This window comes from Staurois parvus, unplaced genomic scaffold (assembly GCF_062004578.1).
Source record: "Staurois parvus isolate SC_StPar_1 unplaced genomic scaffold, SC_StPar_1.0 ptg000025l, whole genome shotgun sequence".
NCBI classification, from domain to species: Eukaryota; Metazoa; Chordata; class Amphibia; order Anura; family Ranidae; genus Staurois; species Staurois parvus.
In genome coordinates this window covers 27,147,227-27,160,492 of record NW_028317821.1, presented here as the reverse complement: position 1 = coordinate 27,160,492, position 13,266 = coordinate 27,147,227, and the positions used below count along the sequence as shown (strand labels likewise).

Genomic DNA, 13,266 nt, shown 5'->3' with positions numbered 1-13,266 from the left:
ACTCTAGTGAAGTCTATGGGAGCCAAATCTTGCATTTTTGGGGGGTCTTTTTCAAGGTCAATTTGCAAGCTAATGTTAAAATGTACCATTCAGCTAGAAAGGACGTTTTCATGCAGCTTAAAGTGCAGTGCTGAAAATACACAAAACCTTATGCTTAGGGGATGTCTTAGAGGTACACATGACCATACAGACCAGTACAATGAAGTCCTTTACAACGGCCTTACACTTATGTGTGACGTAAAAAGGGTAGGCTTTAACATTATCTGCTGAGAGTACACTCCCTCCATACTCTCAGCAGAAAGACCCAGTTGTGTCAGACAGATCTTGGTCCTGACTACAGATCTGTAGCCGGTGGCACTGGCTTTCGATGATGTGACCACTAATCTTTTAGGTGACATTAACAAAAAAAAAAATTCTTTAATACAACAACATAGTTTTCGTTAAAATTTCAATCACACCTATATCCAGGCATGCACCCTGAGTGGCCAGGAATGTCACATTGTGAGCAGCACCTGTGTTCATTCATTTGCAGGTAAACATGGCCCTCCATGGGCATACAGTTATTTATGCCATGTGGGAATGAAGACCATAAAGTTCACTTTTTTTTGCCCTCCAGAAAATTTACCACTCTTCCTGACCAAGCCACTTTTTGCGATACAGTGCTGCATTACTTTAACTGATTGAATGGTCATGCAATGCTGCACCCTAATGAAATTTTGTCCTCCCCCAACAAATAGTGCTTTCTTTTCGTGGTATTTGGTCACTTGTGCAGTTTTAATTTTTCACACTATAAACCAAAAAAAGACTGACAATTTTGAAAAAAACATTTTTTGCTATAAAACATCCAATAAAAAAATGTAAAAAATAAAATTTCTTCATAAATTTTAGGCCAAAATGTATTCTGCTACATGTCTTTGCTAAACAAAAATCCCAATAAGTGTATATCAATTGGTTATAGCGTCTACAAATTTGGGTGTATATACTGGATGATTTAATTTTTTTTTATACTAGTAATGGCAGTTAGCGACTTATAACAGGACTGCGGCGGGCATTCTGACACTGGGGAGATGGGGGAAACTGAATAACTGCCACTGACATTTCTAGTGACACCAATTCAGTGATCAGTGCTAATAAAAAGCACTGACACTGTACTAATGACACTGGGCAGGAAGGGATTAACATCTGGACTGATCAAAGGGTTAGCAATCTGCTTTGTGTGTGTTGTGTGCTGTTTTACTTGGAAGACATGCTGCTTTGTATCTTTTGCTGTGCAGATAGTTAAAAAGCAGCATATCCATGCTGACAGGCGAGAGATCTGTGTTTTTTACACACAGATCTCTCCTCTCTCAGCCCTGCCGATGATCACCAGATCTCTTCCCTCTCAGCCCTGTCGACGATCAGAGTCCGGGATGGGAATCGCCGGCTGGGACCTGGTGATTGACATATGCAGCAGCCAATAGTGACACTGGTAGAGCAACACATGCACCCTTTTCCTGGAAATGAAAAAGTACGTGATTTTGCGCAGTGGAGCCACCTTGTTGCAGTATATCTGCTCCGGGGAGGCTCTTTAGTGGTTAATAAACATTTCACACTTAAGTCAGAAAAAAACACGTCATACTTACCTGTACTGTGCAGTGGTTTTGCACTCAGCTTCTCTATATGCCAATATAGAAAGCCGCTTCCTACGGTGACACATTTGCAGACTCGATCCCGAGCTGTGCTCTGTATGTCCGTTGGCACACACAGTGCTGCATGGCCCCTCTTCCCGCACCCTTGTCACTGGATTCGATTGACAAAAGCAGGAGCTAATGGCTCCCAATGTTCTCAATCCAGTAAGGAGGGAGAGAGAGCAGCGCTGCTGCTCCCAGGCTTAGGTAAGCTTTTAGGGGGGGTGAAGGAGAGCAATAGGTTTTTTTACCGTAATGCAGAGAATGCATTAGGGTAAAAACCTTCAGCCTTTACAACCACTTTAATCATGAAAACTAACTTCTCTTGCTGCAAAAGAAAGTCTCTGTTCTACTGCATTCTGCAAAATGTACCACAAATGACAAAACAAGGTGTTGGTTGCTACAGGTGGGCAGAACTTTGCACTTGTGGGAAAAGTGCTTGCTGACATCTGTAAAATATGTAAGAAATCAGTTGGTATTTAACGCGCTTCTACATTTCCTAAACATTGAAATATTCATGTTGAACAAAATTGCCCTTTAAGCATTAGGTAGTGAAAATAGCACGTGCAAATTGTTGTGGTCATTTTTACCAGGTTTTTTGTTTTGAAGGTTTGAGTAAATTATTTAATACGACTTTTCATGTCCTCTGCAGATGCTTCATCATTTTTGTGTCTTGGGACTTTCTCGTGTCATTAAATGAACAGAGAAGGCAGTGTGCCCAAGATGCATTTATGAGAGCACTTGAGGCAGACAAGTGTCTTTGCTTATTTAATAAATCATTGTTTAAGGTACAGTGGTATTGCTTGGGGGAATGCATGTGTTTTATTTAAACTTTATTCTCTTTGCCTTTCTTTACAGGGTATTGCTGGAACAGATGTTGCAAAAGAAGCTTCTGATATTATTCTCACAGATGACAACTTCAGCAGCATTGTAAAAGCAGTAATGTGGGGAAGAAACGTGTATGATAGTATCTCGAAATTTCTACAATTCCAGCTTACTGTCAATGTAGTTGCTGTTATTGTAGCTTTTACTGGAGCATGTATCACACAAGTAAGCACTGTTTCTCTTTCACATTAAATATGCAGCACTTGACAGATGACAGTGCATACTCTAGTGCTGTGACCTAGATGTATTTGGGAAGGCTAAGGTTACTTGCCCTCAACTTCTTTTCATACATCACAGCTGAGCATACTAACCAGTGTACTTTTTACCTTATTTCTCACTCTGCTGTTATGTTCTTTACACTACATTTTTTGGTGTGTATATGGATGTTAGTGTTTAGTTGAAAAAAAGCACCTACCCTTGTTTGAGGTGTTTTGTTTTTTGCCTTTTGGTACATAAAAAGTTTGCTGTTTCTTTGGTGTGGTTTTCATCAAAACACACCTTCCAAAAAGATAAGCATCAGTGCGTATAAAACTTGGCTAAACACTTTTTAACAACTCCTTTTTTTTTAATTTTTTTCCAGGATTCTCCACTTAAGGCCGTTCAGATGTTATGGGTAAATCTTATTATGGACACATTTGCATCACTTGCTTTGGCAACTGAGCCTCCAACAGAATCTCTGTTATTGAGAAAACCTTATGGGAGAAATAAACCCCTCATATCTCGCACAATGATGAAAAATATTTTAGGTCATGCAGTCTACCAGTTAGTTGTGGTCTTCACACTACTATTTGTGGGTAAGTGTGTTTTTTGCATTGTTTCTGAGTGTGTGAAACAACTTTTTTTTTTTGTTTTGTTTTTCTTTACGTGATAGCACATTTGTCATTCCAGTTTTCCCCATTACAAAAAGTATTTGTTTCACTCCATTTTTTAATTCCTTTTAACACCAAGGGCCCATTTACACAATTGCATTTGGTTAACTTGCGGTGCATTAGGGTGGGCCATTCATTTCAGTTGGCTGCCTAGCACACCAAAAAAAGTGCCTGCTCCATTTCTGGCAGGTTGCTGAAATACATCTCTTGGCAAGATGCATTGGGATGCCGTTCAAAATAAATGGCACCATATTGCATCAACGCCAATAACACACGTTGTCACAACAAATTAGTGTGGATTGACCTTAAACGCCTTTTTAATACACTGGAATGAATGGTAACAGTTTTATAAGTTATACATTCTTGTTCCTATTGCTTCAAGCAGCACTGATAACACTATAATGTGCAACCTTACCATAATGATATAGATTGGTTGCTGTATCATCAGGGCATATGACTCCTGACACATCAGCAGGTGATAAATGGGACAAAAGCAGTGAAGAGTTAATAGGATTTAAATTAGATCCTGCAAGCCACCTAACAGACTGAGCAAGGACTACTTCGAAACCTAGTATCTTCATATCCATGCACTAAAAATGTTTCTCCATATATCCCTTGTACCCTAATTAAGCCATAAGTGTTGGTTATTATGCTTTTGGTCAGCAAAAAGTGAGTCTGCATTTTCTGCTATTTGTCTTCTTGTTAATGCAGTCTTACACAGCTGCTAACATTTTTGTATGCTCACACTTGGCATTTAAAAGTGTCACTAAACCCACATTGCAAAAAAATGCTTTATTACATGCTGTTCATACTTATTCACTATGAGATTTGTTTTCTGTATTCTGCAAAAAATGTGGTTGATCCTGCTGTTCTCTGGCTCCCCTCCTGCAGTTGGGGATTTTACAGAGCAGTGTTGGCAGCTACTGCACATGATCGGTTTCCATTGAGTTTTTATTCCAAGCTTTTCCTCCCGATCAAGCCAGGGCAACCCATGTGACTTCAGAGTCACATGTGGGTGTGATATTCCATCATGAATGATGGAGGCCTTACCTCCCTGTTATTCAAAGACACATCCTGGATGGGTGTGGCACAGCCTGTGAGTTTCAGAAATCTGCCTACACCATGCCATTGCAAAAAAATAAAGATTTAATTTCACTACATATTTGTATGGCGATTTAAACCGTTCATTTCCAATAGATATAGAAAAATTTTAAAATTACATTTTGTTGCTTTGCAGCCTGAAAATAAGACACCCATTTTTTTTTTTCTATCCAGCTTTATTTACTAGTGCAACTTGTGACATCCAAGTGAAAGATGGATAGAACACCAAACATGTCAGAAAAAAATATAAAAAACAGTCACTGAGTTGGGAAAAAAAGATTACCCCTTTGTGTCAGTACTTTGTTGAACCACTTTTTGCTTACAGCCTTTAGTCTGTTGGGATATGTTTCTACTAACTAGACACTCTTCTGTGCATAACTGCTCAAATTCAGTGAAATTTGATGACCATTTGTGGACTGCAGTCTTCAAGTCAGTCCACCGATTTTCAATGGAGTTTAGGTCTGGGCTCTGACTAGACCATGCAAAGACATTTGGCTTTTTCTCCAACCACTGTGTTGTCATTTTTGCTGTGTGCTTTGCGTCATTGTCTTGTTGGCAAGTAATCCTTTTTCCCATTGACATCTTTATGGTAGAGGGCAGCAGATTGTCCTGAAGAATTTGACATTATTTTGCCCCATCCATTTTTCCTTCTATCCTGACAAGTGCTCCACTCCCTGTTGCAGAGAAACACCCCCCATAACAAGATATTACCACCTCTGTGCTTTACTGTAGCAATGGTGTTATTTGGATGGTGAGCTGTATTGGATTTCCACCAGACATATATCGTTTAGTGTTGAGGCCCAATAATTAAAGATGTGTCTCATCTGACCATAACACCTTTTCTCCATGTGGCCTCAGAATCTTCAAGGTGTGTTTTGGCAAAGCTCAGTCGTGACTGCATGTGATCTTTCTTGAGCAGTGGCTTTTTTTTTTCTTGCAACCCTCCCATACAAGCTACATTTGTGGAGAATTTGTGATAGTGTTGTCACATGCACACAGTGACCACTCTGTCATAAATTTCTGCAGCTGCTTCAAAGTTGCTGTAGGCCTCTTGGTAGCCTCTCTGGCCAGTTTCCTCCTGGCTCTTTCATGAAGTTTGTAGCAACGTCCTGATCCAGGGAGGGTCAGTGTTGTACCAAATACCTTTCACTTCTTAATAATAGACTTCACTTTGCTTCTAGGCATTAATAATACCTTTGCATTTATTTTGTATCCATCTCCTGACTTGTGCCTGTCCACAACTTGATCCCTGAGATCTTTTGACAGTGCCTTGCCACCCATAGTTGATTGCTTCAGTTGCACTATCAGGGACTGAAATGCTCCAGGAAAGCTCTTTTCTTCTTCAAATATTTTATTAAAGATAATAGAATTGATTACAGATCTAGAGATTGCAAGTATATAATCTTAACAGGAGATGACCACAGTAACAGTAGTAACTCAAAGTATGCCTGGAAGGCGTTTGTATATGTTGGGGACACAATATATAACATTATGAACAAAAATATTAATATTCATGAAAAGAGTACAATGTAGACAAGTTTATAAATTGGTTGGTATTTCGAAAGTAATGGCAAGGCAGGGTGCGGTTAGTGTTTGTGATGAATAGTATAGCAGTTCATTTAAGGGAAGTATTTCTGGTATATTTGTTTGCTTAACCAGGGGGGGAATTGAACTGCAGGCATCTCAGTTGGCATGGTTAAGGGTATGCTATTAGCGACCAATATGAGTATAACCAACAGGTAAAGAAAAGAGGGGAGAGGCTGCAGAGGTCAGCGGGGGGGCCCCAAGAGGGAGGCACAGCATGGGTTCTAAAATGGGAAAGGTAAGGATTTGTCAAGATCAGGTGTAAGGAAGTGTTCTACCCAAGGTTTCCATTGCATTTTGTATTTACGCACTTTATCTAAAAGGACCGCTTCAACCTTGGGGTGGATCATGGCTCCGTGATCATGTGTTTTTACTTCTAAAATGTGGAGGTGGGGGGATTTTCAGGCCTTAGCAATAGTTTGTTTTGCTGCAGTCATGACCTGCAGAAGGAGCTTAAAATGCCTGAGACGAGTCTGGGGGCAGTTTCTTTAAGAAGGGCCAAAGCCAGGTAAGGAGTAGGGGAGCATGGTGGAGAGGATATGGAAAATCTCAGTCAAGAAAGAGAGGGTCAAGAGGGCAAGCCCACCAAATATGTTAATGAGTGCCAGGGTCGGAGCAGCCCCTAAACCAGGTGGAAGAGTAGAGGGGGAGCCATTTAGCTATCCGAGCGCGAACCATGTACCATCTCATTAGCACTTTGTAATTTATTTCTAAGGCCACTTTACTTTGGGAAGCCAATTTTGTGGTTAACCAGATATCTTCCCAGTCAGTGGGGGTCTAGGTTAAGACCGAGGTCTCTCTCCCATCTGGTGATGTATGGTTGAGGGTGGCGGAGGAGTTAATAGGTGGGAATAAAGTGCAGAGATTAGGCCTCGGGCATGTGGGTCATTCTTGCAAGTCCTTTAACTTTGGACATTTTTGGAAAGGAGGAATCTGTTCATAGGTTAGGTGTGAGGAAGTGCTTGATTTGCAAGTATCAAAAAAAGTTCAGATCCTGGAAGACCGTATGTTTCACATATGATTGGGAATGGTTTGAAAGTATCTGGGGTGGTTAGTTTATGGGCCCGAATAAGGTTGCTAAAGGGCCAATTGTGAAATGCGGAGGGGGATGTCCAGGCTGGTGTGAAGGCAGGGTTGTAAAGGAAGGACAGGAGGGGATTATGGGGAGATTGTAAGCCAAGGCGTATCTTGAGAGATAAACTGTGTTTGGTGATAGGGTTTGGAAGGGCACGGTGATCTTTCGGGTGAAGCCACAGCAAATTTGCGACTGATAGTGGGTCACAGTCCACAACCTCTATGGCTGCCTAGAGAGGGGTCTCATGGGCCGTGTGGTATTTAGTGAGTTGAGCAAGGTGTGCCACTTGATATTTGGTGAAGTGTTGGGAGGCTTAGGCCTCCTTTGGTTTTAGGGGAGAAAATAATTGACTTGGAGATTCATGGTCTAGTTTTGCCCTAGACATGAGACTGATTTCGACATTGGAGAATCCTTGGGAAATAGGAAGGGACTGGGATAGGAAGGACACGAAAGAGAGAATTTTGGGTAAGATGGACATTTTAACAACAGTGGTGTGCCCCCCTCCATGCCAGAGGTAAGGAGGACCAGGATGTCATAAGGTTGATTAGATGTGTTAACATGGGGGGGTAATTGGTGGGGTAGAGCACGGATGGGTCGGCAGTGAGTTTGATGTGGGTATGGAAATATTAAGTGCTTTAGATTTTTGGGGGGGTTGACTTGTAGTCCAGGGACAACTGAGAATTGATCTAGTGTGATCAAGAGATTGGGAGCAGATATGAGAGGGGTAGTCATAAAGAGAAGTATGTCATCTGTAGAGAGTCAATTTATGGTGGTGGGCTCCTAGCACTAGGCTTCGGATGTCAGGGTTGTTTCGTATAAGTTGCGCGAGGGCAAAGAGGAGAGGGGACAGCCCTGGCGTGTCCCGCGTTGAATGGGAATGGGTCAGACTTGTGCCCTGCATATTTCAGCTTTTGGCGAGGCATATAGGGAGGCGATCCAGGTAAGAAAGTGTGGACCGAAGCCCCACTGGTGTACGGCAATTTGTAGATATGGCCAGGAGGCCATATCAAAGGCTTTTTTAAGGTCATGAGGCACAAACATGTAAGGACACGACGATTTGACTTCTTGGGCAAGCAGGACTGCCCGACAGACCCCATTCCCAGCTTGTCTCAAGGGGATGAAACCCACTTGATCCTTGTGTATGAGAGAACCAATAACCCTCTTCAGATTTGCAGATAATGTCTTAGCTAGTCTCTTGATGTCATTATTAAGCAGGGAGATGGGTCTATAGTTGGACCAAGAGGTATTGTCTGCATTAGGCTTGGGTAGCATAGTAATGATGGCTGTGAGGGAGTCCGGTCCAAAAGCGTGGTCTTTTAGTAAAACGTTAAAGGACCTGACTAAAAGTGGTGCTAAGAGGCCAGCAAAACGCTTGTAATAAGAGGCTGTGAAACCATATGGTCCTGGGCGTTTATTAGCTTTAAGAGATTTAATTGTATTTATCACCTCTAAGTCAGAGACCGGCTGCTCTAGAGAAGTGCGTTGTGACAGTGTTAAAGTTGGAAATCAAAGGTTTGAAAAAAGAGCTTCAGCTTTGGATTCCTCAAACGAGGTTTTTGCTGAATAGAGGTCTGCAAGGTGTTTGTGAAACACACATAGGATGTTCAGAGGATTACTTGTTTATGAATCTCTATTTTCAATCAAATAGGTTTGCATGGTCGATCTAGGTTACAGAGAGTCGGGGCTAGGAAAGTATCAGGTTTATTGGCTTTCATATAGTGTCTGTGTCTGGACCTTCGGGGCACTTTTTTCGGCAGATTTAGTTTAGAAGAGATCCAGCTCTCTAGACAGGCTTTCTCATAAGCCTGTTTGTGGTTGGGGGAGGGGTCAGTTTGAAAGACTGAGGGAGTTATGGAATGCGGCGTCTATGAAGTAACCGTCTTTCTTTTTAAGTGGGATGCCTGACTAATAAGCACTCCTTGTAACACCAGTTTATGGGCTTCCTACAGTGTAGTGGGTGAGATATCTGGTGTGTTATTGTGGATTAGGTAATCTTTAATCGCTATTTAAATTGTAGCACGGAGCCAGAAGGGTATAATTTAGGCACCAGGTAGAGTCACTAGACCTGGGTATTAAGGAGTCTAAAGGTGTAATAACTTTGTTGTAAGGGTCCAGGGAGAGAATAGGGGTATAAAAATAAATGTCTTGGAATAGTCAAGTAAAAAAGAACTTTAAGAATACAAATACAGAACTGCCTAACTAGGAAGGGCTTGGAGGCTAAACTGTTCCCTGGGGGAGCCTGTGTGGGGGTACCCAAGGACAAGCTTGAAGGCAGCAGTTACAACCACCCCGTGTCACAGCAGCCGTACAATTTCTTGATATAATGTAGAGTTAACAACAATTGCAGCTAGGTCTTGTGTGGTTCTCGGGGATTGGGACTGTTGGTGTGTTTTAGTAGTTTTGATGAGTCAAGTAGGCCAAGGGAGGTATATAAACTGAGGTATAGCTTGAAAATGGAGTAGCGTTATTTGGGTGGAGAACATGTAGGGTACAAGTTAGTTCGGGCCACCTAATGAATTAACCAAAGAGGGGGCAGGTTAACTTCAGAAAATGGGTTGGGGGGTCCTGAGTTTTTAGTTAAATACACTGAAGCAAATAGGGCTATGTAAGAGTCAAGCCCAGATCTCAAGACATAGGGAAACCATAGATAGATAGATATATATATATATAGAGAGAGAGAGAGATGTTGCTTCTCCCTTCAAGAAGTCGGGGTGTCTAAGTACTGTTTATAAACTATTTTACATGTAGTATTCTAAGGCGATGGGTATGGGGGAGACGTCCAATATTAAGGATTATGATCCACCTTCCCCATAGCCATGACCAAGTAGTATGCTAGTAGCCATGTACATTCAAAGGATATCTAGGTGCGATAGACTTATCAGCGAAACTGCTAACCTTTTTGCAAAGTCAGCGACTCAGGATCGTTAACAGTAACTGTGTGCCCAGCGTGGGCTGAACGGAGAATCAGCAGTGATTCAAACTGAGGGTTGAAGATGGGGGAAGCAGAGGTCCTGCAGGATGCTATCAATTCATGGAGGCAGGTGGACCTTGGGCTAGTGAGGCAAAGCGACCTCGCTTGTTGGGACCGTGGTGGTAAGACCTATAGGCAGAGGTGGTAGCTTTTAGTGGAGACCAAGAAGCAGATCTGCCGTGGTATCGATTTCTCTGCAGGCGGAGATGGAGTCTCCATATGTAGTTCTTGTAGGAGGGCCTGGAGTTCTTCAGAGGACTTACAGGTGTGTTTTGGATCCCTGGTGTGTAAAGCAAAGCCCTAAGTGTAGGTCAGTAGATGAGGCTTGAGGGCCCTACGTTTGGAGTTGCGAGAGGTCTGCAAGCAGCTGATATTCATGACCTTGGAAGGAGAGTGACTTGCGTTGCCATGCAGCTGACAAGAGTTGCTCCTTAGTGCGGTAAAAATGGAGCTTATGATCTCTCTTGGGGGCCCCTCTGATTTGCGTGGGGACAGGGCTCTGTGAATCCGATCCATTTCAAGCCTCTCCAAGGGAATAAAAGGAGCCAATTCCTGGAATAAGACCGTGATTGTGGATTGAAGATCGATAACAGATTCAGGGATACCTCGTATTCTAAAATTACAGCGTCTGGCCTTATTCTCTTAGTCCTCTAGCTGGGTTTGCAGATTAAGGTTCTCTTCTTTGAGGGACTCCAGCTCGTCTCTGTGATTGTTGAGTGTGGCTTCTAGGTCGTTGGCCCTCCGTTCTAGGTCGGAGGTGCGCTGGCCTAGCTCGCGGACCTCCCTGGAGAGGCATTTAGTGATTTGGTCAGAGGTCTGTTTGAGTGCCTTTTTTGTAGCATCCATTCGAATTGCCTCAGCAGGTCTGAGTGAAGAGAGGGTGGGCTGTGATGGAGACCGGGGTGTCTGCGTCCGAATCTGCATCCTCCCTGCTGATGGGGGGTGTCGGCTTGGGAGAGCAAGACATGCTCGTGTGTGAAGATGGCAGTGCCGCCATTTTGGAGGAGGCCCGCACTAGCACCTCTCGGATACTTTTCGGTTTAGGATTTTGTCTGGATCCTCTCAAGACAATTCTATGGGTTCCTGGGTGCTTACCGAGCATGTGGGAGGGTTGAGTTGCCATTGTGGTTGCCTACCTGCTGCTCCATACGGCTATGTGAGCGGTGGTGGAGTGGAGCTGTAAGCTGATATGTCTGGCTTAGGTGGCTCTGCACATGCGCCCCCCCAAGAAAGCTTTTTTTCATGCTGAGCTAATCAACATGATGAAAAAAAACAGAAAAGAAAATAGGTTACACACCTAAAAATACTAACCTCAAATACATATTTATTCGTGAAAGACATGCAAAGTAAAAACACATTGCATTGAGGACCTACTAATCACTCCCAACCATAAAAACCCCCTCCTCCAACATCACAACCACCTCTCAACAATCCCCCCAAAAACTAACCAAACACCCCCCCAAAAGCCCTCCAAGGTACCCCAATGCTTCTCCCACAATAACCCGCCCACCTAACCACCCCCCTCCCAGAAAGGAAAGAAGGGAGCTGAGGTGTGACTCCTATAGCCCCCCTACTCCCCACACCCTGCTAGATCTAATATCCCATCTATCAACACACTATCTAGCAGGGCAATATATTATTCCTGTGCATAATGAGAGACTGCAGTCAAAAGGCCAATCTTAAATGCATAAACAATGTAGTAAACCGGTCAAGACCTGAAAGATACCAAATGTTAACTACTGGCCTCTAATGTCCAACCTGAATAATCAGGTCAGTAGTGCACTGAAAGATGTAAAACATGGTATGGCCAATCCAAAGGAAAAAAGAAAAAAATATTCTGTGATTTCCGGCAGAATGTGTCCACTATAAATCCATGAATGTACACTGTCAAATATTCCACATGCAGCCTGCAATAGTGGAAACAGGCTAATCACCAGGCATAAACGGACCACAGCACCCAGCAGAAATGAGCCTCCAGGAAAGAGTCTATTCTAGCCAGTGGAAATAGATGGAAAGATGTAATGCGAGTACCTGCTATAGCAGCTTCGATGTGTGTAACCAGTCCAGCCTGTGCAAGCCTGCACAGCTGATACGACCTAGATAGCAACACCAGGTCACCAGTACTCACTGTATAATGGCACCTCTAAGATCCTATAAGTCAAATCGCGGCTTGTAGTCCCAATATTGAGGCCATGTCCTGTAGAGGCTCCGCAAATGATCCAGTGGTGACTGCCGATCATGCCTCCGTGGAAGGGATGCCATATCCGTGCTGTAAGGTCCTGTGAAGACACCATGAGGTGTGAAGATAGCGTGCAGGGAATGGAGGGGGGGGGGGGGGGGGGCGTGTGACCACGTTGACACATTTTGTCTCACCTACTCTCGAGACTTCTTCAGAGCGATTGGTTAGACAGGTTGTCAGTCAATACTTATATATCATCAGATGTATCCACCCTCAAATCAGTTGGAGACCTGTCATCAACATATACAGGGAAGGTGGGAATAGGAAAATAGATCAGGGAGGGGAAAAAAGGGAAGCATATAAATGAATCTCATGACCATAGTACCATAAAAAGAGCTGTCCGCATCAGTTGAGCTCAATAGCTATATTCACAATTGCATCTTCTCTGGATAAATGACCATAATACATCTCAATTGTATTTGACCGGAGAAAGCTATCATATATGACACTATTTTCTGGGTGATACCTGACCGTATAAAGCAACGATACATGTTGTGTTATAGAGCATGAGGTCCTGTGAGCTAAAAATTGGACCATATAAACGGCCCAACACATCACTATAAATTCCAAAGTCTGAGAGGCACCTAACAGAACCCAACTGGCTCATAAGAAACACTGTAAGGACAGTTTGCTGTTGAGCCCTTTAGGGGTCATAGACTCCAGCAGAAAGATCCACATGGCCTCCTTCTGGAGCAGTATTTTTTCTCTATCTCCTCTTCTCTGATAGTTCTAATTTGTAAAACACAAGACATTTGAATCCCTGAGTGGATCCACCATATTCATCTCTAAAATGTATAGCTACTGGCAGGGGCAGACTGACAACTCATGGGGCCCCCGAGCAATAGGGGATCATGGGGCCCCTGTGTCCTTGCCCA

At 43.1% G+C, this 13,266-nt stretch overlaps 1 protein-coding gene across 7 annotated transcripts in view; it reads left to right on the top strand.

Annotated features, from left to right (window-relative positions):
• The window catches only part of ATP2B1 (ATPase plasma membrane Ca2+ transporting 1), a 275,992-nt gene that overhangs the window by 251,167 nt on the left and 11,559 nt on the right, over nucleotides 1–13,266 (top strand). For all 7 annotated transcript variants that reach the window (XM_089652527.1, XM_089652518.1, XM_089652537.1 and 4 more), the window contains 2 exons: nucleotides 2,526–2,717; nucleotides 3,133–3,346. In XM_089652527.1, the coding sequence (XP_089508653.1) occupies nucleotides 2,526–2,717; nucleotides 3,133–3,346 (406 nt within the window). The remainder of the gene's footprint in view (nucleotides 1–2,525; nucleotides 2,718–3,132; nucleotides 3,347–13,266) is intronic.